At 46.6% G+C, this 22,530-nt stretch overlaps 1 protein-coding gene across 1 annotated transcript in view; it reads left to right on the forward strand.

Annotated features, from left to right (window-relative positions):
- LOC307097262 (pericentrin-like) overlaps window positions 1-22,530 on the forward strand; it is a gene marked incomplete at its 5' end in the record, with an annotated part of 67,277 nt that overhangs the window by 16,750 nt on the left and 27,997 nt on the right. The window contains 12 exons of the mRNA XM_079767259.1: window positions 1,543-1,703; window positions 1,889-2,127; window positions 5,007-5,169; window positions 5,785-5,997; window positions 11,368-11,597; window positions 12,162-12,278; window positions 12,391-12,411; window positions 13,145-13,351; window positions 15,522-15,692; window positions 15,973-16,125; window positions 17,262-17,354; window positions 21,184-22,089. Of these exons, the coding sequence (XP_079623385.1) occupies window positions 1,543-1,703; window positions 1,889-2,127; window positions 5,007-5,169; window positions 5,785-5,997; window positions 11,368-11,597; window positions 12,162-12,278; window positions 12,391-12,411; window positions 13,145-13,351; window positions 15,522-15,692; window positions 15,973-16,125; window positions 17,262-17,354; window positions 21,184-22,089 (2,674 nt within the window). The remainder of the gene's footprint in view (window positions 1-1,542; window positions 1,704-1,888; window positions 2,128-5,006; window positions 5,170-5,784; window positions 5,998-11,367; window positions 11,598-12,161; window positions 12,279-12,390; window positions 12,412-13,144; window positions 13,352-15,521; window positions 15,693-15,972; window positions 16,126-17,261; window positions 17,355-21,183; window positions 22,090-22,530) is intronic.

Below are 22,530 nucleotides of genomic sequence, written 5' to 3' on the forward strand. Positions count from 1 at the left end.
CTAACTGGTGAAATTTGTGTTCATGAGCTCATCTGCAAAGCTTTTAAAAAGATTTTCAGCTGTTTCAAATGGGACTTAGCTGTATGTGTATAAAAAGATCACATCAGGTGGATGAGAGATGATTGATCCCTTGTTTGCTTAATAAGTTGTAAAATGAAGGCTTTGAAATGCAGGCTATAGTCTAACCATGGTGCTATTTTAGGCTGGCTTGTTAAACACAGGTCTAAGCCTAGTATATCAATAAAGCAAATACTTAATTGTTTCATTTCCTTAAAATTTTTTTATAACACTGTGATAAGCTTGCACCTTTACCAGAGCATTTTAAGCTATGTAAATGTGGAATCCTGATAATAAAATACAATTGTATGCGGGCTGTACATTGAATGAATGAATATAAATGAATGAATGAATGAATGAATGAGTGAATGAATGAATGAGACCAGGTGGGGCAGACAGGCCTGGCTTATTCCTGAGCTCAATGTGCGGGATCCATGACTTTCTTACTGCACAGGGTCCCGAGCCAGGTCTCCTTTCATTCTTTTGAAAACTTTGTAATTCTCTGTGAAGACGTGCATGATTCTCTAGCACTTGTTTGTAGCTGTGGTTGTGGTTTGATGCAGACTCCTCAGGTGCCCTCCCTGACCCACCATCTCTGTGATCATCCTCTCTCCTCCTGTACACTAAACCCAGGGTTTTTGCACATGCTCTGCTCATCCTCCCTGTGTCCTTGGTAGCCACCTGCAGGGGCCTGGGCAGCAGCCAGGGAGCTGTCAGGCCCCCCACTCCCCTCCGGGTTTTTGTGCGTCATGCAGTCAGCCCACTGTCTTCCCTTCTCTCCTTGCACTTCCTGCTTGTGTCCCTCATTGGGAATGTTAGCTCTGCAAGGTGTTGCTGTTTGTCTGTTTTGCTCAGTGGTGTCTCTCCCTGTGCTGGAAGCAGCGCCTGGGTGGGTCCATTGGTAGGGAGTGTGTGCGTGAACAGGTTGGGGTGGGCAAGCCCGTGTCCTGCCCACTTTGGCTGCATGTGGCTTGGCTGGCTTGCGTATAAGCTGTATCAGTTTGCCCGTAGCTACATCCTAGGCAGGGTCATGTGATAGAGGATCCCCTGCTGGAAGGGTATAGCTTAGAGACAGGGTGCAGCTGAGTCCTGGTCCTGTGAAGAACAAACCACACTAACCTCCGCAGTCTGTGCAGCCCCAGGGAGAGGCACGGGAGAACCTCTGTGCCCTTGGGCTGTGGGACAGGTGTGATCACCTGTCTCAAGAAGGGCAGGGCCCTGAGGGTCAGAGAGGCTGTGCCATGGGGATGGGTGAGGTTTGTGCGTTCCTATCTGAGGGGAGAGCAGCTGCGGGGATGGTTCTACATGAAGCCCTTGCCCTTTGCTGGTTGGCTGGAGGCTGATTCTAAAGAAACATGCTTGAATAAACAATAATGGCATCTTTTAAAAATGAGCAGCAGCAACAAGGTTTGCTCTGCTCCTGTTGCAGAGCCACTCTGCTGGGGTCCAGGCTGAAGGCCGCGCCCGCTGTGCTTCCTTTCCCAGGATCGCTCTCCAGGATGCCCTTCGGAGGCTGCTGGGCCTATTTGGAGAGACAGTGAAGGCTGCCGTCTCCCTGAAGAGCCGGATCAGTGAGCGCGTGGGGCTCTGCCTGGAGGATGAGAGTCCACCCGACGCGAGGCTGGAGGGCCAGGTCCCATCTGTAGGTGAGCGCTGGACGGGCCATGTGCAGCCCTCAGGCTCAGGGCGCCAAGTGCCCCTGGGCTGCATCCCGTCTCCTGCTGGCGCTGGCAAACCCACTCCTTATTGAGATGGGGTGCCATCCCTAGTGACGTGGGCATGCTTGTCCCTGATGCCTAGGTGCAGGCTTTTGTGTTTTCTCACTTTGTAGTGCCAGCACTGGATGAGACGTGGCCTGGGCTTGATGTGGCCCTGCCGGAGCTGGATAGAACTTTGACTGAATGCACTGAGGTGTCTTCCATGGCTGAGATCAGCAGCCACATCTGTGAAAGCTTTTTCCTGAGCCCGGAAAGTACATTGGAGTGTGAGCAGCCCGTCAGGAGCATCTACCGGAGCCTTGGCCTGGCAGTGGATGGCCTCCTGGAGATGGTTCTGGACTCCTCTAGGCAGGTGAGCCTTGGCCCACTTAGCACCAGACTCGCCACCCATTCTTTGCTCTGTGGCTCCATTCTGGCCCCTGTGCTGATGCTCTGCCTCAGAGAAGGGCTGTGGGTGAATGAATAAGTAGGTTGGATGCATTGATAAACCTTCTTCACTGGGCATTTCTTATTCTCACCAGCCCTGCAGGGTGGGAATGGACGCTTTGATTCTCCAGTTGAACGCGGTCTCTCTGTCTTCTCCAACACCTGACGTTTGGGGACTGAAACTGTTGATTCTGGTGCTCACACCCCCTGCCTCCCCCCAGGTCACTACCAGCTATGTCTTCCTCCCAGGATTCGCTTGAGGAGTCTTTTCTGAACCAAAATTTTTGAGATAGTGGACTTGTGAATGAAAAATAAAACCTCAGCATCCTTAGATGACATGTAATTTAGCCCACTTCTACTTTTCTTTATGTACTCCCCTTCAGCTGCTGCCCTTCCCACCTCCCACAGGAACTTTAATTTCACATTCAGTTATTTATATTCAAAGATTACAACTGAAAAAAGGGAATTATTTTTGTTAACCCTTTTAGAACATTTTAGACAATTAGGAAAGACATTAAATAGGAATAATTGAAAGTAATAAAGAGATGCTTTTTTCCAAAGTTTGCCCAGTTAAAAAGTAAGTGCTCTAGCCCTGGCCAGAATGGCTCAGTTGGTTGAGCGTCATTCTGTGCACCAAAAAGTTGCCAGTTTAATTCTCGGTCAGGGCACATGCCCAGGTTGCGGGCTTGATCCCCAATATGTTTCTCTCTCCCTCTCCCTTGCCTTTCTAAAAAATAATAAGCAATCTTTTTTTATTATTAATTTCTTTTTTTATTGTTTAAAGTATTACATATGTCTCCTTTTTCCCCCATCGAGCCCTCCCTAGACACTCCCACCCCCCAGGACAAGCCCCCACTGCCCCAGTGTCTGTGTCCATTGGTTATGCTAATAAGCATGCATACAAGTCCTTTGGTTGATCTTTTATGTCTCTTCCCCTGCCCCCCCCCCCCCATAAGCACTCTTATGTGGAGCTTTACTGTTCACATTGCAGAAATACTGAGTAGTTTTCCCTCCTCAGGGCATGTGGGCAGAGCAACAGTGTTGAGACCTGAGGTGTCTCTTTCTCATCCTCCTAGCTGCCTTCCCTCCCCCCCTCACCTCTAGTCTTCTCTCAAAACCTAGACAGGTTTGGGCAGCAGCAAACAAGTCATCAGGTGCTTTTTTTTAAAAAAATATATTTTATTGATTTTTCACAGAGAGGAAGAGAGAGGGATAGAGAGTTAGAAACATCGATGATAGAGAAACATCGATCAGCTGCCTCTTGCACAACCCCCACTGGGGATGTGCCCGCAACCAAGGTACATGCCCTTGACCGGAATCGAACCTGGGACCTCTCAGTCCGCAGGCCGACGCTCTATCTACTGAGCCAAACCGGTTTCGGCTCATCAGGTGCTTTTGATTGTACTCCACCTCCTCCCCAATGTCATTCCACAGAAACAGATGCCATCCTGTGAGCATCTGGCATCTGCAGGTGTCACCCAGCTATGGCCCCAGCCTGGTGTCCAACTAGGTGCCCTTGTCTGATGTGGGCCCACACTTGCTCCTCCTGTGTTCTGCGCCCTAGAAATTTACCCCATTGAGTGTGTTCCACAGGGAGTTTGGCCATCCCCACAGCAGGGAGAACATGGGTTGTGTGGGAGAGAAAGCAGAGCAGGTTTTAGGCAAGGGGTTAGTGGAGTAGAGTCTTGTGGGAGGTGGGAAGGGCAGTGGCTGAAGGGTAGTGAGGGGCCCCTGTTTGGGCCAGCGTCAGTGGTGGGGCTGCCCAGGGGCTGATTGGCTTGGGCAAGTGTCTCAAGAGGACAGAAACTGTGGGAGGTGGCCCATGGCAGGGCATGAAAAGAGGTGGCCTTGGGGGCTGTTTTCAAGATAAAACCAGTAGATTTACTTAGCATCTGAGTTGCATCAAGTACATGGGAGGCCCAGGCTAGGTTCTGAGGAATCAGGACAGCTGGGAGTAGTTGTTCTGAATTCAGAGATTAATCAGGGCCACTCAGCCTGTAGATGGCCTGGGAGCCTCAGAATGGACATGCTGCCAGGGAAGCAGGGGAGGCAAGGAAGATTGGGGTCCAGGGCTGAGCCGGGAAGTGGGGGCATCCAAGGAAGCCAGGGAGGGGCCTTGTGGTGACTAGTCAGGGAGGTGGAGACTATTAGGCTTCCTGCCCAGTGTGGTGACTGGCCCCATAAGCCTGCTTTTCCCACCCCTGAGACCTTTCTCATCTCCTTTTCCAACTGTGGAGCTGGTGGCTCATTCCTTTCCAGGTGCCAGGTTCTCGGTAGTCGGCTTCCTGTCATGTGTCTTTAATGTTGCCTTACAGAGACATCTGTATCCATGGTTCTTTGTGTGTGTGTTTTTTTTAATGTATTTTTATTGATTTCAGAGAGGAAGGGAAAGGGAAAGAGAGATTGCAACATCAATGATGAGAGAGAATCATTGATTGGCTGCCTCCTGCACACCCCCTACTGGGGATTGAGCCTGCAACCTGGGCATATGTGCCTTTGACTGGAATTGAACCTGGGACCCTTTGGTCCACAGGTCAACGCTCTATCCACTGAGCCAAACTGGCTAGGACTCCATGGTTCTTAAGTGCATGTTTTTGTGGTGCTGTGTGTGCAGAACTGTTCATTGTTGAAAGTTGTTTAATGAGCAACTTTAGTAATTAATTAATCATAACAGCAAGCATGGAAACTTGTTTCTTATGGAATAGTGACGATTTCATCAGAATTCTAAGCAAGTAGAATTGTAATTGGGATTAATGTAAGCTTTTATTGTTCTTGATATGTAGTTCCAATTTTTCAAATTTTCAGCTGGAGGAAGCACGTCAAATTCATGCTCGTTTTGAAAAAGAATTTAGCTCTAAAAATGAGGAGACAGCTCAGGTTGTTAGAAAACACCAAGAGTTATTGGAACGCCTGGAGGAGGAGAACTCAGCCAAGACTCGGCTGACACTGGAGCTGCACAAGGCAGAAGGTGAGCAGCCAGTGGTCTGGCAAGGATGGGCTGGAACCCAGGCATTGCGTTGCTAAGGGCAAGTATTAACACAGAATATTTTAAAGCAAATGTAAAAGTAAAATAAAGCAGTCAGTTTTGAGACATTGCTGACTTTTCTCAGTGGAATGAATCGCCTTTGAAGAACTACATGCAGTAGCTTTGGGGATCACGGTTGCAACAGACAGGCTCATGGGGTGATCCTGTCCCTTGGCACTTACCTCCTGTTTAGGGTGACAACGTCAGAGTGTTGTGGCAAGATGGGAACTTTTGTCTTCCCATCACAGGCTGTGGGCAGTGAGTACCCCAAGAGATCACCCCTGAGACCCTGGTGTCTGGTGCTCACGGTGGCCATGTGTTCTGGGTACTTGGCACCAGGGTGTGCGTGTGTGTAGGTGGGTGCTCACAGGTGTGTTGCCTTGTCTGGCAATTCCCACACCTGTCTGGGGCTGGGGTCAGCCCTGTGCCATCCATCTAAGGCCTGGACACAGGTGTGACCACATAGCTCATGTTGGTGCGTGGCTGCCCCTATCTTTGTGGCTGTTCTATTCGCTTCTTCAGGGGGCCTCAGCAGCCGTGTCTCTCCTGTCTTCCCAGGCATCATTGAGGGATTCAAAGTGGAGAAGGCCAACTTGCAGGAGGCACTAGTCCAGAAGGAGACGTCTGAGCAGGGCCTCGTGGCTGAGCTGGAGAGCCTGAATCAGCAGCTTCAGCGGGTGACTCGGCAGCAGGCAGAGCTGAAGGAGGAGAACGCTGTCCTGTGTCACCAAAAGGAGGTGGCGGCCACAGAAGCGGAAGAGAGAGAGGCTGGTAAGGAAGGCTGTCTACAGGGCTGGAGGGCAGAGCACGGGCAGCAGTACAGCCGGCTTTTCTGGAAGCGAAGTTTGCCATTTCTAGAGGGTGGAGAGGGAAGACCGCAGCACTTTTCAGAGGGAACCTTGGAGTATGTGGCTTTGAGAGGGGTGTGAGGTTAGATTAGCGTCCACCTATCATCCTGGTTCTCATGTCTCCGTGAGGTCAGAGTAACCTCTGGCAATTAGGTCACGGAAAATGTTGGCAACTTGTTTGAGATAAACAGCCAAGACCATGAAAAAATGAAGGTGATGTAAAAATTGTATTTAAAATAAAAAAGTTCTTGATGTAGATCTTAACTACGAAAAAACTTTAATGAAAGATATTTCAGACTTTAAAATATTTAAAAACAGTCAAAACGTAAAAAGTGTAAAATGTTGAGTTTGCAGGTAGCCATGTCCTCAGTAGCAGATTTGTAACAATCCTGTGTGAGTTCAGCTTTCCCAGAGCTGTTCCCTGTGCTGACTTCAGGACCCTGTCTGTCCCTGTGCCTGCCTGCTCCCTGATGAGGTTGTGTGGCTGCTGGCTGAGTCAGGGTGGGTGGAGCTCCCTGCCTCTCGGTGTCCACAAGGTCTCTACCTTCACCCTGGTTGCAGCTCCACGCCTGTGCTCTGACCTCGGTCATTGGTAGGCCACTCAACTTTACAGAAACTTTTCTTCCCTAAATTGTTTTTTTTTTTTTTTAACTTTTCTCAATAAATAACCAGCTTTTGGTTTTGCTCACCATTTCCATTTTCCTTGTCTTCTCTGTAACTGAGTGCGCCCTCATCTCTGCTGTTCGTTGCCTTCTTAGTTCTGTGAGCCCTGTCGATGGGTACTCAGCTCATGCTGACCTGTGGCTCTAGGGCAGGGGTGTGGAACGTCCCACCTGCCGGCCATATAAGGCCCAAGAATTTATTTGGTCTGGCCCTGCCAAGGCATTGGGGGTGAGTTAATTAAATTTTTGACCAAATATAGCAGGCTAATTTTTAAGTTGATAATTTTATATGGCCCTCTAGTGATGCTATAAATATCCAAATGGTCCTCAGCAGAAAAAAGGTGACCCTCCCCTGCTCTAGGGAGGCATTCAGGTCTCACAGGTCTGCCATTTCTTTCAGCAAATAGTGATTTTTAGGCTGTTCTTGGTTCCCATTCATGAGCAAAACTTTAAACTGTATTTCCAGACCTCATCTTCTTGCTCAGCTTTCTTTTGTGTGTGTGCACGCTTTTTGTCCCTTTTTCATTTTAGATGAAAGTTTTGGTATTAAAAAATTAGTCTAGCTTTCTCCTTTCCCCCCTTATATGTCAGTTTCTACCCCTTTATATTCACTTTTTTCTTATACTTGTCTCATGTTAATGACTTTGTAAAAAGTTCAGCTGTGGGCATCTCTTTTACTCTGTTTAGCCAGGTTTTATTCCTGTGCCCATGGCTGTTTGGGTCTGTTGCCTTCTTTTCTGTTTTCCACACTTCCTGTGGGTGCTGTCACTGCCCTCCCTCCCCCACCCCCAACCCCCGACCCCATACACACACACAGACCTTCTGCTGACTAATGCTATGTGTCCAGGGCTCCTTCTGCCTCAGGGTCCCTCGTTCCCCAACATTGAAACCTGTCTTGTCTCAACCATTTCCGCTCTGGCCCCAGCCATGCCACGCCACTGTCAGGCAAGGCTTTTGCCCACATTTGTGTGTATGTTTGTGCACACGTGTGCACACGAGAGCACATGAGCTCTGTGTATTCTGTGTCATGTGCAAATTGCCATCTAATAGCAATAAGTTGTGGGTTATTTTCTCCTCAACTCAGTGGTTTCAAAGAAGGAAAACCTTGAGTACCTGAGTTTTACCTTATTTTATCGTCATCCTTAAGTGAAGATGTAGCTGGAAAGATAATAATTCTAGATTTGATTTATTTTCCTTTAAAATGTGAGGCTATAACCCAACCTTTCTTTACATCTAGTATTTCTACTGAGATGTTTTTATCTTGTTTATTTGCAGGTAGTTTTTAGAAATATCTCTTTGCTTTGATGTTCTTACATGTCACTAGGGCGGGTTTTTCACATCTTTCCTGTTCTGTCTCACTTTTTTTTTTAAAACTGGGGATTTGTCACTCATTGTTTCTTCAGTCTTTTTTCTTCTTCTGTTCTCATCCTCTCCTGTCCCTCTGGAGCTCCTCATAGGGCGTACTTTGCAGTGGGACAGACCTTCCTTGTGCAGGGACCCATTATGTCTCAGCCTGCAAGTCCGTGTGATGGCCCATCTCCTCCCAGGGGTGACGGTCCCACACTCTGTCCATTCAGACTCATGGTTACCCTGTGAGCACTAGTACTTCCAATCTGTTCTCCTCCTCCTACAGGTTCAGACCTAAGAGTTAGGACCTTGTGGGATACACAGATGCGGGACCATCTCAGGGGCCACACAGCCCTAGGCCGTGGGACAGCCTCGTCTTGGCTGGCCAAACCCAAGTGGCTCTGGCTCAGGTTGGCCTGGACCCGGCTGCCCCCGGTTCAGCCCTTCTGTGGCATCATCTCTGCCCACACCTGGCTTGGCTCCTCCCTGGCTCTTCCCAAGGCTGTGCCCATCTTTCAGAGAGGCCAGTCCCACCTGTGCGCCCGCAGTGCCTCCGGAGAAGAGGGAGCTGGGCCAGGGAGGGACAGCTTATGGAACTTTCTCCGGGGCCCAGACCAGTCTCTCCTTTGCTTTGTTTTGTTACCAGGAAATTCTTGTACTTTATTTGGGATCGTCTGGGTTTGCTTTCATTTTCACTTTGTTAATCCCGCTTAATTTCTCACTTGATCTCTGTCCGTTCCCCTCACTCTGCCACACAGTTGTGCGATCCCAGCTAGGGACTTGGCATGTCAAATCAAAGTGCTGGCCATCCTGTGTGAGCTGTTTGACATGCTTGTCACCTGTTAAAGAGTTTTGGGAGGTCCCGGCATCTCATGGGGAAATTCAGCTCTGTTTCTTCTGTTTGTCTCCTTTAAAAGCCTTTGGGATCCAGAACCTGCTCTGACACCTGAGCAAACAGTCCTGTCTCAGTCCATTCAGCTGCTGTGACAAAACAGACGGGTTGCTCATAAACAACAGATATTGTCATAGTCCTGGAGGCTAGAAGTCCAAGGTCAGGGTGTTGGCATGATTGCCTTCTGGTAAGGGGCCTTTCTGGGTCACAGACAGCATCTTCCCACTGTGTCCTCACATGCCAAAGGGCCAGGGTGCTTTCGGGATTCTTTTAGAAAGGCTCTACCTCCCAAGGGCCCTGCCTCCTGATGCCATCACATTGGGGGTCAGGGTTCAACATAGGGTTTTTGGAGACAGACATTTAGACCCCTAAGCAGTGGTGGTTTGGAAGTGCACAAGGTTTAGAGGTTGTCCAGGGCCAAAGACATTTCTTGCTATTGTCACTGTCCTCTTTCTTGTTTCTAATGGTCACATTCTAGGTCGCACATTCTCCTGTTTCATCTCTGAAAGTGCTATGTGTTCATTTGTAGGCGTTCCTGTTACTATAGCGCACAAGGATTCAGGTTTGTGAAAACAAACAAGTGATTTATGTGCCATATGCTGTGTTTGCACCAGACTTTGCAAATGTTTGACTGAAGAGCAAAAAATATTCCAGAGCTTTTGTGGCATACTATTAAATAAAACGATAACTTTCGTCTTCAATATCATATGTATAAATGGCATGCCTTCCTCCGGTGATGCCTACAGCAGTAACTGAGCTACAGTGTGCTGTTGTGCAGGGCTAGGGGCCATGCTGTCCTAGGTTGGGGGAGGGGTGGGTCCAGTGGAGCTCCTTTGCTCTCTGCTTTGGCAGCCACGCAGATGCCTTCCCCTCGGTCCCACTTGCATGTAGGCCGTGTGTGCTGGCAGCCAGTGTCTTTTCTGCAGCACAGAGCCCTGACGGTGGTGTCTGGGTGGATGGTCAGGCATCACTGATTGTCACAGCAGTGACATGTGAGCCTCGTTTTGTGTCTCTAAGGGCTGTGAATGACGTTGACCTAACTGCATGTTTAAGGCTAATTTACTGTAATTGCAAACTTACTAGCATGAAAATTTACTGAGACTGTTGTTAGTGGTGATGGTAGTTTGTCATAAATAATTGACAGATTTTTATAAACCAGAATAATAAGACTCTGAAAACTGGTGAAATGTAAATAATATTTAATATTTCAGTTTGGGGTTAGTCTAAACACTTAGGGTTCCACAGAGGCAAGCCTCCTTTTAGATGCTTGATTTATAGCTCCCACTTGAATTGCAGCATTGGCCGTCGCACCCTGAATTTATTTTATTTTTTTAAAAATCTTCACCTGAGGATATTTTTTTCCTTTTTTTTTTTTTTTTTTTTAGCGAGAGTGGAAGGGAGGGAGAGGGAAAGAGAGAGAAACATCGACATGAGAGAGACACATCAATTGGGTGCCTCCTGCTTACTCCCTGACTGGAGCCAGGGACCAAGCCTGCAACCAAGGTATGTGCCCTTGGCTGGGAATTGAGCCCATGACCTTTTGGTCTGCAGGCTGACCACTAAACCAAACCAGCCAGGGCCACACCCTGAATTTATTTATTTATTTTTAAATATCTTTATTGGTTTCAGAGAGGAAGGGAGAGGGAAAGAGAGATAGAAACATCAATGATGAGAGAGAATCGATTGGCTCCTTCCTGCATGTCTCCTACTGGGGATCGAGCCCACAACCCAGGCATGTTTCCTGACCAGGAATTGAATCATGACCACCTGGTTCATAGGTCGACACTCAATTCTGAGCCACACTGGCCAGGCCTCAGACAGGACTTCTAAGTTACATTTTATTTTTCCTTAGTGGGGATTATATGTGAAGGTGTAATTCCTAGAAAGTTACCTGATACTGTCATTTGGGAACACCAAGATGGATTCTTCTCAGGCTTTCTTGAAAATTTTTTACTTGAGGCAGTTTTCATGTAAAGATTGCAATATTAAAATTTTATTTATTTATTTTTGCAAATGTGCTTGAGTTTATTTTCGGTGGGTATTTGGCTACATTGCGGCTATGTTAGGACATGAGCTCGGTGTCTGACAGAACACAGGCCCATGCTGGTTTGCAGGATACACGTTCCCTCATTTTGAGGTGGCTGTGCGGCAGGAGAGGGAACGAAAGTTAGATCCGTGCTGTATCTGTGGGGAGTCTGGAAGCCTTGGGGACCTTGTGCTCCAGTCCCTGGCTAGGACTGGGTCTCGAGCTGCCAGGGAGGCTGGCCATGGTGTCACGTGGGGCTTGTGCTGTGCGGCGTCACTGTTAGTAAGCACATGGTGGTGTTTCTGGTGCAGCACGAGGACCATGCCCCGTGCTGTAGGGCTCCCCTTCTGTTCTCTGCCACTGTAGCTCTTCGGAGGGAAGTGGAAGCTGCCACCACAGAGCGGTTGGAGACCAGGCAGCAATGTGAGAAAGACCGGGCGACTCTGCTTGCCCAGGTGAAGCTCCTGGAGGCCGAGCTGGAAGAGCAGCTCTCCCGCCATCAAGCATGCGCCTCACAGGCCGAGGAGCTCAGCGCCCTGCGGCAGCAGATGGCGTCCCTGGACAAGCACTTGCGCAGCCAGCGGCAGTTCATGGATGTAAGAGCGCTATAAATTCTCTTTGCCTCCTTGAAAGTCACCTTTCCAAGCCTGGCCCTTCTCAGGTCATTAAGCTTCTATGGCCCGATGAGAAGATTAATGTATAGTAGACCTTCACGTGTCCTTGTCTCTTGGTAGATAGTTCAGACGTTGTCAACGTTTGATATGTGATTCTGAGGGAACACCCTGAGGTCTTGTGGCCACGCTCCTTTCAGTGGCTTGGGCAGGAGTCTCCTGCAGTGAGTTATAGGCCCTGTGTGCCTGAAGCCAGCTTGGACCTGCGCTATTGGCCCTTTCTGACGTTTCTCCCTTTTAACATTTCAGAGGCCTCTCCCTCATCCCCTGGGAAGGCCCTCCTCCCCCTTTATCTCTCCTTCCCACAATGTCCACTCAAGAGGCCTATTGTACTGGGCAGTGGCCACGTGTATGAAATGGCCGTAGCGTCAGACCTGGAGCCTTCTCTGTCCATCTCCTACCTTTCAGTGGTTCCCTTCAGGGGGAAGTGGGTGCGACTGGGAAGTGACATCACAGTAAGCAACCCCCACAATCTGCCTCTCGTAACAGGAGCAGGCCGTGGAGAGGGAGCATGAGCGGGAGGAGTTCCAGCAGGAGATCCAGCGGCTGGAGGAGCAGCTCCACCGGGCAGCCCAGCCGCAGGCCCGGGGCCCCCGCGACAGGGATGTAAGTCAGTCTGCCATGGGCTACAGGCATGTGTGGGGGAGCGATTCGTTACAGTGTTTTTAAACTTTATCTTTAAAAATATTTTTGCCTTCCATGTACACGGCAATGACAGCAGGCACAGCTGGATGAGGAGGTATGTGTCCTCCGTCGGTGCCCTGTCCACCTGCATGGCTAGTGCATGTGACATATGGGCAGTGGTGCACCTGCTTCTGTGTCTTGCTGCTTTTTCTCGCATCCTTCTGCTTAGTCTGGAACTGTCTGCTTCCTCTTGTCCGGGGTGGCTGTAGTCAATTTGTTTATTCCTTTTTTAAATTTATTTTGAGAAAACTGTGGTTTCAATTGCAGTTATGTGAGAAATAAGACACACAGAGATCCTGTGTGCCCTTCTCCCAGTTTTCCCAGTGGTGACATCTTGCAGAAGTCAGCCCAAGGTCACAGTCAGGATGTTGATGTGCAGACGGAGCCGCACGGGGCTCTCAACCAGATCCCCACAATAGTTCCTTATTTCCGCATGGTTATACAAATGGACCGCAGTGGGCAGCCTTCGGGGATTGCTTTTCACTCAGCCTAGAGATTCTCTGGAGATTCATCCAGGTTGTTGCTGTATCTGTGCTTCATTCTTGTTTTTTATTGCTGAGTAGCAGTCTATTCCTCACTATCAAAACTCATTTTAATAACAAATTTTATGTTTTTATTTTTATTTTTTTTATTGAGAGAATTCCCAATTCTCTCTGCAGCCTAGGTCTGCAAAGCCATGTAGAAGATCAGTTTTCTCTGAATGCCTTGGGTACTTTTTTATTTGGGAAATGGTTGGTTGTTTTTTTTTTTTAACTATTGTGTTTTTCAAGCATTCTTTGTTGTTTTAGGTTGAATTGTTACAGGAAAAATTGAGAGAAAAATCAGATGAACTTAATGAATTGGTGATGAAGAAAGAATTAGCAGATAGACAAGTATTGATCCAGGAAGAGGAAATTAAACATCTGGAGGAGACAAATGCTGATACCAAGAGGAAAGTGATCCAGCTCCAGGAAGAACTGGAGAAGCAAAGAAAAGCTATGAAAGAGCTACAACAGGTAAACACCCTATGTTGTGTGGGATTCTGTCCGGGTCCCCGCTGTTGGTTCATCACTCTGAGAACTCGGAGCTGCTTGGGGCAGGTGGGCGAGGTGGGCGTTCCTTTTCACGAGGAAGACTGTGTTAGGGAGGACCTCAGACCAACTGCTGGCAGAGTTCCCTCTGACCTCTTGGCTTTTATTTGCTCTAAAGGAAAAATGCTTCGTATATCTCTTGCACAATTAGTCCTCTGCTGCATCACTTCATGGGTAACACTTCTGGTCACCAAGCGTGTAGGGGTTTCCCCCACACCAAACAAGTGTTCAATTCTCAGCAGATTCCAATGGGGTGTCTTAGAATTTAGTTCTGACACCATCCTCCTGAGTTAACGTCAGACCCCACAAGTTAAGGGCTCAACCTCCCACCCCTTATCACATCAGATGCCCATCCCAGGTCCAGGTTGTATAGATCAGAGGTCCCCACAACCCCTCCTTGGGTTTTATTAATTTTCTAGAGTCACTCACAGAACTCAGAGAAACATGTTACTTAGTAAGTCACCTGTTTGTTATACAGGATATAACTCAGGGACAGGTGATGGAAGAGACCCACTGGGTGAGGTGTGGGGGGAAGGTGCACAGGGCTTCTGTGCCCTGTCCAGATGCCCCCTGTCTCCTTATCTTCATGTGTTCAGCATCCTGGAAACTCTCTGAACTCCCATCCTTTGGGTTTTTATTGGAAGCCCCATCACCTAGGTGTGATTGATTAAATCATTTGTTGTTGGTGATTGGTTCGACCTCCAGCCCTTCTACCTTCCCTGGAGGTCAGGGATGGACTAAAGGTCCAACCTTCTAATCACATTGTTGGTTCCCTGGCAACCATCCTTAGGTGACCTTGGGGCTTTCTAAAAGCCACCTCAGTAACATAAACTCAGGAGTGGCTGGAAGGGGCTTGTTAATGAATATCAAACACCTTTGTCACTCTTTTCACTCAGAAATAATTCCAAGAGTTTTAGGCATTCTGTGCCAGGAATCAGATGAATACCAATATTTATTTTTATTATAAATCACAATATCATATATAATAGCATTTTATAACAATTTTTATAGTACTCCTTAGTAATTTCATAAATATTCAAGATTTTAGGTTTAAGAAAGTTATTTCATTAAATACTTAGCACTAGTTACAATTATTTTCATTTTTGAGTTTAGTAACTATGTCAATTCCCCCAGTGAAAATGCCTCCAGTGAGTTTTCATGGTGTTGTTTGGATGCTTTTGTTTGTATCTGAACACTAGGATGAGGCTGGAGGGCTGTGCTGAGGGTAGGAGACCTGTGGCATTTCTGGTCATTCAGCATTTCCTCAAAGCACAGACTTCTGGTATTTCATTTATTTAATGAGCTGGAGGTTAAAAGTTACATGAAAAGTGATGCTCCTTGAGAAATTTTATTTTTGAATCATTGGCTTTGTCCTAAGACAAATCCTGCTTCAAGGAGGCTAGTTTTTATCAGGTGTGTTAGGTTCTTAAAAATGCCCATGAAAACTATTGAAGGAGTCAAGCTTGGCTCTTACCTCAGGACACCAACCTGGCCAGTTTCACCTCTTTTCACCTCCTTTCATTACTTGGAGGGGAGTGGTGCTTGGTGCTGACTTGGGGACAGTTCCTTGAAGCTGCTCTCCTACCCGCCCCCCCGCCACCCCACCCCCCGCCAAGCAAACGTACTGAATTATTAGATGCCAGGGGTATAGGAAATGTCTTTTTTCCTACACAAATTTGGACCAATGTGTGGTAACCATTTTATCCATATTAAATTTTCTTTGAAAACTTCTTAACAGGCTGTTAAAATTCTTTGTATGCATATATTGTCATCCACTGCCCTGATCTTTGGCAAAGTCTTTTCAGTTTTTTTATATTTGCTAACAGTCAGAGACTATTTTGTATCTTGTTGAATAATTACTGAGGATCAGTTCATCCAGTGTAATCGAGGGCCACCAGTGGCTCTCTGTTTGGGATTGCATCCTTCACCAAGCAGATCTCTACTCTGGAGCATGGCTGGGTCTGGGGATCAGGTGTGGTCCGTGCAGGTGTGTGCAGGAAGAGCTGGGGATGGTTTACACTTTAATAGATGGCACATTGAGGCCCCTGATTCTTGAAATACTTGCCTAAAATAAATCTCATTTTTTCTTAAATAGGATAAAGAGGCACTACAGCAACAGCAGATGAATAACTTGCTTCTGGTGTCCACATTGCAGTCTAAACTAGATGAGGGCAAATGCTCTGTGCCTTCTGTGGACAGCTGCCCCGAGGGCCCAGAAATCCAGTTAGAGGCCGTGCAGAGGGCCCTCTTGCAGCGGGAAAGCGAGGTAAGGGGAGGGAGATGGGATGGGTGGTTTACTCTCTTCAGTGCCTGACACGTGTCCTCTGCACTGCTGTGTAAAGGGCAGGACGTCCAAATGATAACCTCAGTGGGCTTGTAACTACTGCATATTCTTTGTAATTTTAGCATTTTTATGTGGGTTATAGGATAGTAGTAATTTTTTTTGGCATGTACTTTGAAATCTTTTAGCATAATTTTAATTATTATTAAATCATTTAGAATATTAGGTAATTTTTAATGTTTACCTTCATTTGTTTCACTGAAAGGTTTTGGACTTAAAAGAACAATTAGAAAAGATTAAAGATGACTTAGTTAATAAAAATGAAGAAGTACTACATCTGAACTTAAAATTAGACCTGCAGAACAGCCATGCTGCCGTCAGCGTCAGAGGACTACAAGAAGAGAATGCTAACTTGAAGGTAATGTGACCAGACCCACCTTGTCATCTACGTTTCTGTCGGTTAAGTGCTGCAGCCCAACACGAGAACCATCATTTACAGGAACTGGGTACCTCAGGCCTTCCCAGGAGACGTGAGGCTTCCTTCTGAAGAGAGAGGACCCTGCTCTGGCAGGTGATTTCAGAAAGTGCCTGACTTGTGTCTGTACTGAGGTTGGCACCTAGGGCAGCTCAAGAAAGTGTAGTGTGGAGGCAGCGTCTCGGAATCATGAGTGGAAAGCCAGAGTCACCTCGACTGGGGAAGTTCACCCGCTTTCACCTCCACACCAAACTCTTGCTTTTGGTTTGCAGCACTGATGACAGTCATGCCTTGAAGGCTGCTTGTAGGAGAGGCACTTCCCTAACTGCCAGGGAAACAAATCGTAACTTGGGAACGATGGCCCTGCTCTGGCCATTACCAGGGTGCCCATTCAGGATGGAAAAAAGTCTGTTTTTAAATCTTCTCTGTTATCTTAATGAAATGGTGCTTTTCAAGCAAAAAAGAAAAACAGCTCTTATATAGTGGACATGATAATCAAAGCTGTAAAGAAAACATAATCTTAAAAGATGGCCTTGAAATATATTGAGTTTAGAATAGTGGCCTATGATGCCAACCTAGCCATTGTTTGATTAGTGAACTGATAGCATTGAAAGAAATCCTCAGGTCTGTGTCATTTGTGCCTAAACCTCCCAAAGGCTTGCAACTGCACAATTTAGAATATCTTCAGTGAAAATGAGTTTTAGGCCGGTCCTAGGATCACTGCTTATCTTTTCAGTGGGCACTCATCCTTAATTACTAGATGAGGAGCATATACGAACGGCTTTACTTACTCTTTGGTGGTTGCTTTAAACCAAACATGTCAAACTTGGAGCCAGCGGGCCACATTTAAATGAGTTTTACATGCTTGCTTTAAACAAATTTCCTGGAGAAATGCGTAACTGATTTTAGAAAACCAAATTAATATGTCACTTTAAATAGAAAGCACTTTAATAGAAAAACATTTTCAAATTGAGTGTTAGTATTTGAAACTACAAGCTTATTTATTAGGATAGTTTATGTCTGCAAGGCCTGGGGACTGTTCCCACAGTAAGGCTTTATTATTATTATCATTTCAATAGGCATTTCTGCAAAACAAAGAAAAGGAGATACTGTGTATGAGCGAGCAGCTGGAGGCACAGCTGGCTGGGATGGGAAGTGGTGCTCTCAGCGAGGTAGGTGGTCCTTTTGGCATGAAGGCATCTTGGGCATTCATGTTCTTGGTAGTTTATAAGTGTGACCTTGGATCAACAGAGACCTCTGGGGTGATACTACATAAAGTGTATAATGGCTTTTTCCATTAATTTTGATAGAAGGTATAAGGCCTGAGGCAGCTGCTAGAGTAAAAAGAAGTTTTGTCTGCAGTTTTTTGTGTCTCCAAATTTCACTGTGACAGAGGCTATTGAGATATTAATGATCTGTGTTGGTATCTTAAATATTTGGCAAAATTTAAGAATATTATTTTGTGTTACTTTGAGGAATGCCTTTATTTTTTATTTATTTAATATATTTTTATTAATTTCAGAGAGGAAGGGAGAGGGGGAGAGAGATAGAAACATCAATGATGAGAATCATTGATCAGCTACCTCCTGCATGCCCCCTACTGGGGATCAAGCCCACAACCTGGACATGTGCCTTGACTGGGAATCGAACTGTGACTTCCTGGTTCATAGGTTGATGCTCAACCACTGAACCACATTGACCAAGCTTAAGGAATGCATTTAAAACCAGTAACTAATTATTAAAATTTTATTTTTCAAATATATTTGACATACAGTATTAAATTAGTTTCAGGTATACAGCATAGTGATTAGGCATTTAAATACCTTTTGAAGTGACCCCCACCCCTGATAAGTGTACTACCTATGTGGCACCATACAGAGTTATTGCAATACTAGAGGCCCGGTGCATGAAATTCGTGCACTGGTGGTGGCGGTGGGGGGTGTTCCTCAGCCCAGCCTGCACCCTCTCCAATCTGGGACCCCTTGGGGGATGTCCAACTGCCGGTTTAGCATCGGGCCTACACTGGCAATCAGACATCCCTCTCACAATCCGGGACTGCTGGCTCTTAACCACTCGCCTGCCTGCCTGCCTGATTGCCCCTGACCACTTCTGCCTGCCAGTCTGATTGCCCCCTAACCGCTCCCCTGCCAGCCTGATTGACGCCTAACTGCTCCCCTACAGGCCTGGTCCCCCCCAATTGCCCTCCCCTGCAGGCCTGGTCCCCCCCAATTGTCCTCCTCTGCAGGCCTGGTTGCCCCCAACTGCCCTCCCCTTCTGGCCTGATTGCCCCCAATTGCCCTCCCCTGCCGGCTTGATCGCCCACAACTACCCTCCCCTGCCAGCCATCTTGTGGCGGCCATCTTGTGACGGTCATCTTGTGACAATGTGGGGGCGGCCATCTTGTGATGACACGAGGGTGCGAGGGCCACCTAGGCTTTTATTAGTATAGATTACTGATTATATTTCTTATGCTGTACTTTATATCCCCATGACTATTCTATAAACTTGTACTTCTTAATCTCTTCACTTTTTTCACTCAGCCCTCCAACCCAACCCCCTCTCACCTGGCGACCATCAGTTTGTTCTCCATGAATTTGTTTCTGTTTTTTCATTTAGTTTGCTTTTTAAATCCCACATATAAGTGAAATGATATGCTATTTGCCTTTTTCTGTCTGACTTATTTCACTCAGCATCATATCCTCTAGGTCCATCCATATTGTCACAAACGGCAAGATTTCATTCTTTTTTATTGCCGAGTACTAATACATCTTCTTTATCCAATCGTCTATTGATGGACAAATCATACATCCAATAAGGAGTTCATATCCAATATAAATAAGAAACTCATACAGCTTAACACCAAAAAACAACAACACTCCAGTTCTTCCATATCTTGATTCCATGTCTTGGCTATTGTAAATAATGCTGCAATTAACATAGGGGAGCATATATCTTTTTGAATTACTATTTTTGTGGGTTGTTGTTGTTTTTTATAAATACCCTGAAGTGGGATTGCTGGATCATATGGCACCTCTAATTTCCATTTTTTTTGAGGAACCTCCATACTGTTTTTTATAGTGGCTTTACCAATTTACATTTTCACCAACAGTGCATGAGGGTTCCCTTTTCTCCACATCCTCATCAACAGTTATTTGTGGATTTGTTGATGATAGCCATTCTGACAGGTTTTAGCTGATTATCTCATTGTGATTTTAATCTGCATTTCTCTTACAATTAGTGACATTGAACATCTTTTCATATGTCTTTTAGCCATCTGTATGTCTTTTGGGGGAAAGTGTCTATTTAGGTCCTCTGCCCATTTTTTCATTGAATTGTTTATTTGGGTTGCATGAGTTTCTTATTTATTTTGGGTTTTTAAAATTACGTTATTTTCTTAGGTATTTATGCATGTATTTATTTATTTGTTAATTCCCACCTGAGGAAATTTTTTCATTGATTTTTTTTAGGCCAGTTGGCATGGCTCAGTGGTTGAGCATCGACCTATGAACCAGGAGGTCAGGGTTCAATTCCCGGTCAGGCCATATGCTCTGGTTGTGGGCTCGATCCCCAGTGTGGGTGTGCAGGATACAGCCAATCAATGATTCTGTTTCATCATTGATGTTTCTATCTCTGTCCCTCTCCCTTCCTCTCTGAAATCAATAAAAATTTATTTTAAAAAAATCAGAATGACGCCTAAAATCTAAATTCTCCCTTTAGGAAAATCAAACAAATCAGAGTTGTTTATTAACTAAATTCACATTTAAAAGGTGGCAAGCCCTACCCGGTTTGGCTCAGTGGATAGAGTGTCGACCTGCAGACTAAAGAGTCCCGGGTTCGATTCCAGTCAAGGGCACATGTCCGGGTTGCAGGCTCCATCCCCAGTGGGGACATGCAGGAGGCAGCCGATCAATGATTCTCTCTCATCATTGACGTTTCTCTCCCTCTCTCCCTCTCCCTTCCTCTTGGAAACTAATAAAACTATATTAAAAAAAATAATAAAAGGTGGCAAAGTATTAGTATGAAGGTGTCATTAACTGAGAAGTGGCCAAGTTAGAGCTTCCTCAGAATTCTGACAAAAGAGGGCTGGGCTCTGGGGCAGTGCCCAGCAGCCTCAAGTGGAATATCTGAATGAGCTGCCCAGCAGCAACAGGATTTTCCTTTGAGATAGTTAAGTAGTTGGGGTGCAGCATTTTGGGAATTTTTTATATATTAACTTATTTGGTGTCATTGTTAGTTCTTACAGCTGTTTTGTATTTCAAGCTGTGAAGAGACTACTCTTTTTTTTATGTTTACCTTAATTTTATTTTGTTTTATTGTGGTAGGAACACTTAACACAAGATATTCCCTCTTAACAAATTTTTAAGTGTAAAATACAATATTGTTAACTATAGGCACAATGTTGTACAGCAGATCTCGAGAACTTCTTCATCTTGTATAGCTGAAAGTGGATGCCCATTGATAAGCAGTTTCCCATTTTCCCCTCTCTCCTAGCCCCTGGTAACCACCATACTAGTCTTTGATTCTGTGAGTGTGACTATTTTAAATACCTCAGATCAGTGGGGTGATGTAGTATTTGTTCTGTGACGTCCTCAGATTTTATCCATATGGTGATATATTTCAGTATTTCTGTTTTTAAGGCTAATATTGTATTAAATGCATACAGATTCTCTTTATTAATTCATCCTTCAATGGACATTTAGGTTGTTTGTGAATCTTGGCTTTTGTGAACAGTAGTGCATTGATTCTGGGGTGCTAATATCTCTGAAATCTTGATTTTAGTTCTTTTGAATAAATACTCAGAAGTGGGATTTCTGGGTCATATGGTAATTCTATTTTTAATTTTTGAGGAACTGCCATACTGTTTTCCATAGCACCATTTTGCATTCCCATCAGCAGTGTGTGAGACGCGTCTACTTCTGACAACAAATTCAGAGCTGTAAGTTGAGAGGGGGTTCTGAAGGCAGTTATGTAGTTTGCCTCTGAAACGTGCTCTTTCTGCAGGTTATGTATAGTAGAAGCTCTGAAGTCGAGGAGCTGAAGTCCATTATTGAGACTTTGCAGGAGAACCAGGAGCGGCTGCAGAAGGATAAAGCAGAGGAAATTGAGCAACTGCACGAGGTCATCGAGAAGCTGCAGCGAGAGCTGACCCTCGGGGAGCCTGCCAAGCATGAGCTCAGTGACAGCCAAGCTGAGGATCTCCAGAGTGAGCTAGAGCGTGGGCTATGCTGCCTGCAGGCCGAGGGAGCCAAGACCCAGGCCACACTGCAGGCCGAGCTCCAGAATGCTCTTGAGGCCAAGGAGGCTCTGAGCCAGCTGCTGGCTGAGCAGGAGCACCAGCATGGCCAGGCCCTGGAGGCCCTGCAGCAGCGCCTGCGGGTTGCAGAGGAGGCTGCCGCGAGGCAGCTGGCCCAGTTGAGGTCCAGCGCTACCCTCCGGGAGGCTGAGGTCCAGGGCCTGGCCTCCCAGATTCAAGAGTTTGAGGCCGCCCTCAAAGCAAAGGATGCAGAGATTGCCCAGAGGAATTTGGAAATTGAGGCTATAAACAGAAGGCACTCAGCCCACTCCACAGAACTGGAGGCCATCCTGCTGGCCTTCACCTGCCTCCGCCGCACCCTGGAACAGCAGCCCCCGGGTGCCACACACGAGCCCCCTGAGTTGCAGCGGCTCCGAGTGCAGTGTGTCCGCCTCAGCCACCAGCTGCAGACACTGAACCAGCGGTTTCTGCGGTGCCAGAAGGAGCTGGATAAGCAGCAGGCATGCGGGGCCCCCGTGCTCCATCGTGTGAAGGGCAGCTTCCAGGGACAGCTGGCCAGGAGTGACAAGGCCTTGTGTGATGAAGAGTCGGAACAGAATGTGGGCAACAGGCAGCTACCTATGGCCTCCCATGGTCAAGCCGATGATGCACAGGTGAGCCTGGTTCCCCTGTAGTCCCACAGGTGCAGTCTGTGTGCAGAGAGCAGGAGGCCCTGACCAAAGCAGCTGGAGGTGGAGCACTGGGCTGGACCAGAGGGAGTTGGGGGTTCTCTGATGAAACAATTATTTTTCTTATCCTTCTCTTCTCTTCTCTTCTGTTTTTTTTTTTTTTTTTAAATGTATTTTATTGATTTTTTTACAGAGAAGAAGGGAGAGGGAGAGAGAGTTAGACACATCGATGAGAAAGAAACATCAATCAGCTGCCTCCTGCTCACCCCCTACTGGGGATGTGCCTGCAACCAAGGTACATGCCCTTGACCGGAATCGAACCTGGGACCCTTGAGTTCGCAGGCCGACTCTCTATCCACTGAGCCAAACCGGTTAGGGCTGTTTCTGTTTTAATTAATGACTCTCCTCTCTGTGGTGGGCAGTTTC

This window comes from Cnephaeus nilssonii (assembly GCF_951640355.1).
Source record: "Cnephaeus nilssonii genome assembly, chromosome: 3".
NCBI classification, from domain to species: Eukaryota; Metazoa; Chordata; class Mammalia; order Chiroptera; family Vespertilionidae; genus Cnephaeus; species Cnephaeus nilssonii.